Consider the following 5,000-nt stretch of genomic DNA (forward strand, 5'->3'; position numbering starts at 1 on the left):
TTGAGGTCAAGGTAGGTAACTCTCTCTCTCTCTCTCTCTCTCTCTCTCTCTCTCTCTCTCTCTCTCTCTCTCTCTCTCTCTCTCTCTCTCTCTCTCTCTCTCTAAGCTACAGGGGGGGGGATAACATTTTCAGGATACGAAGCTAATTTGGTAAAAGTCTCCATTAATTTTTTTTTTCATATTTTTTTAGGCCTACTCAGGAAAAAAAGTTTTGTTTAGTCCTATAAGAAAGTTTGAGTTTGTTTTGGAATGCACATCAGGTTTTCTCTCTTTTTTTTCTCTCTCTTTTTTTTTCTCTATATTTTAGTCTCACTCGTAATTTTTTCTTTCTTTCTTTTTTTTAATCATAGTTCCCGATGTGCGTCACGTTTTCTATGCCATGATCGTTTTCTTTTTTTTTTTTTTTTTTTTTCCTTTTTCCCCTTTGTTATTTCTGGGTTTATTTTTCCAGCTTCTGTTTTCCTCTTCCTTTTTATTTTCCCTTTTTATTTCAAGTGCCACATAATTCCTTCCATTTCTCCCTCCCGTGATGATTTCCTCGTTTTCTATGACACCTCGTTTTCATTACGGCAGGGTAGACTAAAACATTGCAATCAGACACATGTTGAAAGAAAATGGGATAAAAATAAACTAACGAGGGACAAACAGAAAACGGAAAGAGGGGAAACTATTCTTATTTTCCCGCCCCGCTACTGGAAAAGGATTCTCTGCTTGCCTCATGTGCGACACGGAGGAGGAGGAGGAGGAGGAGGAGGAGGAGGAGGAAGGAACAGAATGAAGCAACAACAAATTTTAGTCTCAATTTTGTTATTTTTCTATTCTTTTCATGTTTGTTTTTCCTTTTTTTCCATTTTTCATTTTTTTTTTTTTTTTACTTTTTTGCTACATTTTTTTCTTCTTTTTTGAGCCGAAGGGGGATTTATGTATCTGACGAAGGCGACGACGAAGGGGATGAATTATTGTGTGTTGTGTTGTGTTGTGTCGTGTCGCCGTTCTGTGTTGCGTTGCTCCTGGCGTCAGTGTGCGGGGCTGCAGGAGTGGTAACAGCAGGAGGAGGAGTGGACTGGGAGGACTAGTGGTGGTGATGGTGGTGGTAGAGCAGCGATCTTGTCATGTTTCAGGAGTGGTAGGTGTAAGAGGTGAGGGGAGGGAGGGAGGGGCGTTAGGGGCAGGATGGGGATGAGGGAGGATGTGGCACAGTATAACGACTGCAGCGGCGCCTTGATGGGGAGGGAGGGAGGGGGACTGGATGATGGGGGAGGCGTGTTAAGGCAAGGCAATGAATGATATCAGGTAGACAGACAGAAACATCCACTCACACACACACACACACACACACACACACACACACACACACACACACATGTACACACGTACACAGGTAACACCCGCGTGCACGACCTGTACAAAACTGTATAAAAATTGGCCGGGACAACCCGGCCACTCCTGACGAGGGAAAGGTGCGGAGAGGGGAGGGGAGGGGAAGAAAACGAGCACTATGGGGAGGGGAGAGGGGTGGGGCGTGTGGTGTTCAGTAAATGTCCTTGTGGAAGTTGAGAGGCAGGATGACCTCGCGGGTCATGAGGCGCTGCGCCTCCTTCTTCTTCTTGCGCTTCACCTTGCCGCGGCGGTACACACGCACACTGACCAGCGCCGCGGCCAGCGCCACCAGCACCACGCCCAGGCCAGCGCTGGCCACGCCCACGTACAGCCAGGGCACGCTGAGGTAGAGGCAGGTGGAGCTGGTCTCATCGGCGCCGGAGGGGCAGTGACGTGCCCCGTCACACCACAGGTCACTGCTGATGCACGCGTCAATCTGCGGGCACAGGTGCGGGCACGAGGCGGCGGACGCCTGCCGCCCACGCCCACGTCCGCCCTTGTGGGACTCCAACGCGGAGGGGCGCGGCTCGCGGCGCACCTCCAGCCAGGTGAGGCGGTAGGCGGCGGGCTCGCGCGCCAGGTAACGGATGATGAGGGAGTCAGGGCGCGGCTCGCCGTAGTCCAGCACGGCCGTCCAGCCCGAGGAGAAGACGTGCACGCCGTGCGTGGCTGAGGCGTCAGGACACACGGCCTTGATGGGGCGCGCCGTCTGGCTGCCGTACACTACGACTCTGTTGTGCGTGACGCAGCGCTGGCTGGCGGCGTGGTAGCCCGGCACGTGCAGGTACAGGTGGCTCGCCTCGCGCGCCACGATCTTCCACGACAGCTGGTGGCACTCCGCGTCGCTGTCCCCGACATCGATGGCGCCCGTGGAGCCGTTCAGCACGTGCGCGCCCCCGCACGCCGCCACGGACTCAAACTCGTACTCCGCCTCGAAGAAGAAGTCGGTGAAGTCCTGCGCCCAGCTCATGTCCTTGATGGCGAACCTGAGCTGCACGTGCGATGCGTGGCTGCGGAAGGTGGCTGGCGCGGCGGAGGCGTCACAGAGGCAGCCCAGGGGCAGACGCGTGAGGGGCCAGGGCTCCTCCCACGCCTCCAGCACCGCGGAGCCTGGCAGGCGCGCGATGCACTCGAACAGTTCAGACTGCGAGTTGTGCACTGTCTTGCACAGGTTGCCGCGGAAGCCCAGGCTGGTGATGCGCACTGTCACCACCTCGTCAGGTTTCTGCGTGAAGGAGTAGCGACATGACAGCGACGCCTTGCCGCCGCGCCCGTACAGGAACACGTTTTGCGGCGAGCGGAAGTGGCCGTTGCGGCGGCGGTCGCTGCTGAAGGTGTGGTCACAGTCGGTGCCTGACTGGCGCCCCGCCTCACCTGCACTCACGAACTCGTAGTGAATAACGTAACGCAGCGGCAGCAGCGCCGTGCTGTCCATGAAGCTTTGCGTCACCAGCATGGATGGCCCGGACGACAGGAAGCTCTCGTCGCCGCCACATGGCTGGCTCACCAGGCCGCGCTGGCGTGCCCTCACACAGGTGGGCGGTAGCTGGTCATCGCAAAAGTCACCCATGAGGTGCGCGGCGCCGTCAGCGTTGGGGCCGCCGTCGTAAATGGCCAGGCGGTTGAGGCAGGGCGAGTGGCTGGGCCTGTTGGTGGTGGCGGGGGCGCGGTGGTACTTGGTGAAGTACAGCCACACCACCTCGTCCCGGCGCCCCTCGAAGTGGTAGGCGCAGGAGGAGTTGGCGGGCAGCGCGAACACAGGGCTGCTGATCACGCCGCGCGACCCTCCGCCACTCTGCAGCACGTAGTCACACACAGAGTTAGCCACGCGCCCCGCGGCCTCGCGCATGTACATGACGTGTGCCTGCAACTCAAACCCCGCCACCAGGTTGGGCAGGTGGTTCATCCTGCCGGAGGTGGCGGCCTGGAACACCACCAGCATCTCCGGCCCGCTAGAGGTGATGTTGGGCAGCGAGGCGGTGCCGCACAGGCGCGCCAGCAGCGGCGCCTTCATGGAGCCGCCGTCATACACCAGCAGGAAGTCCTCAGGAGCGCGGCATTCCCCGTCCTGCCTCAGGCGTGCCTCTGGCGACACCCTGCCGCCCAGGCCTTGGCGCCCCACGTGCACCAGACGGTCGTTTGGCTGGCTGAGGGTCACCAGGGGGAGTAGGTCAGGGGCGGGGGGCGGCAGGGCCTTCACCAGGTAGTAACAGGTCACGTTGCGTGGGTACAGGCCGGGGTAGTTCGGGGACTGCAGCCGACAGCGGCGGGCGCGGCACCCCTGGAACACACGGCTGCACACGCTGTTCCGCACCTCGTCCCCGCGGTACTTGCCACCACCACGCCCGTACCGCACCTCGGCGCGCGCCCGCGGCAGAAACTTGTACCTGCAGGCGAGGGAAGGGAATGTGTTAAAGGCGTGTTGCTGCACTCTCCGCTGCTGCTGCTTTCTCTCTCTCTCTCTCTCTCTCTCTCTCTCTCTCTCTCTCTCTCTCTCTCTCTCTCTCTCTCTCTCTCTCTCTCTCTCTCTCTCTCTCTCTCTCTCTGCACATACACCGCGTAGTGTAGTGGTTGGCGCGCTCGACTCACAATTGAGAGGGTCCAGGTTCGAGTCCCGGGAAGCGGCGAGGCAAATGGGGTTGGGTGTTAATGTGTGGGGTGTGTTCACCTAGCAGTGAATAGGTAGGGGATGTAACTGGAGGGGTTGTGGCCTCGCTGTCCCGGTGTGTGGAGTGTGTTGTGGTCTCAGTCCTACCCGAACATCGGTCTATGAGCTCTGACCTCGCTCCGTGAAGGGGAAGACTGGCTGGGTGACCAGTAGTCGACCGAGGTGAATTACACACACACACACACACACACACACACACACACACACACACACACACACACACACACACACACACACGGAGTACTCACTTGATCTTGAACTTGAGCGGGTTGTCGAAGTACTCTCCCTGCGTGGTGGCGGCGGCGTGCAGGGTCACCACAACGCTGTCCGTCTCGCTGAAGTACACGTTGAGACCGCTGCCCTCGCCACACCACCGCCCGCCGCGATCCACCAGCTTGGGCTCCTCAATGGTCACGTGGTCCCCTTCACAGCCTCCGACATGCCGCACTGCCTCCACTATTCCACCTTTCCCTCCACCTCCACCTTTCCCTCCACCCACCCCTGCCATGTTCACCAAGCCGCCACCAACGCTGCCCATGTCACCACCCTCAGCTGTTAGGAAAATGGTGTTATGTTAGTCTCTCTCTCTCTCTCTCTCTCTCTCTCTCTCTCTCTCTCTCTCTCTCTCTCTCTCTCTCTCTCTCTCTCTCTCTCTCTCTCTCTCTCTCTCTCTCTCTCTCTCTCTCTCTCTCTCTCTCTCTCTCTCTCTCTGTTTTTCTTATTTTTATTCTTTTTATGTGTGTATTTCTTCGTTCTCTTGTATTCCTTCTCCTTTTTTTTTTTTTATTCTTTCCCTTCCCTTCCTTCTTTCGCTTCGCCTCGTTTCGCTTTCCTCCTCCTCCTCCTCCTCCTCCTCCTCCTCCTCCTCCTCCTCCTCCTCCTCTCCTACACTTTCTTTAAAAATTTTGCTCTTTCATTCCTTCCCTTCTTCTCTCTTTTCTTCTTTACTTAT

The 5,000-nt window shown here is 57.1% G+C and overlaps 1 protein-coding gene across 1 annotated transcript in view; it reads right to left on the reverse strand.

The window, feature by feature from the left end:
- LOC123502618 overlaps positions 1–5,000 on the reverse strand; it is a 15,679-nt gene that overhangs the window by 881 nt on the left and 9,798 nt on the right. Inside the window, exons 4-5 of the mRNA XM_045251782.1 lie at positions 4,297–4,600; positions 1–3,767 (exon numbers count right to left, since the gene is read on the reverse strand). The exon at positions 1–3,767 is cut by the window's left edge and continues 881 nt beyond it. Coding sequence (XP_045107717.1) covers positions 1,532–3,767; positions 4,297–4,600 — 2,540 coding nt within the window. The 3' untranslated portion in view covers positions 1–1,531. The remainder of the gene's footprint in view (positions 3,768–4,296; positions 4,601–5,000) is intronic.

This window comes from Portunus trituberculatus, chromosome 12 (assembly GCF_017591435.1).
Source record: "Portunus trituberculatus isolate SZX2019 chromosome 12, ASM1759143v1, whole genome shotgun sequence".
NCBI classification, from domain to species: Eukaryota; Metazoa; Arthropoda; class Malacostraca; order Decapoda; family Portunidae; genus Portunus; species Portunus trituberculatus.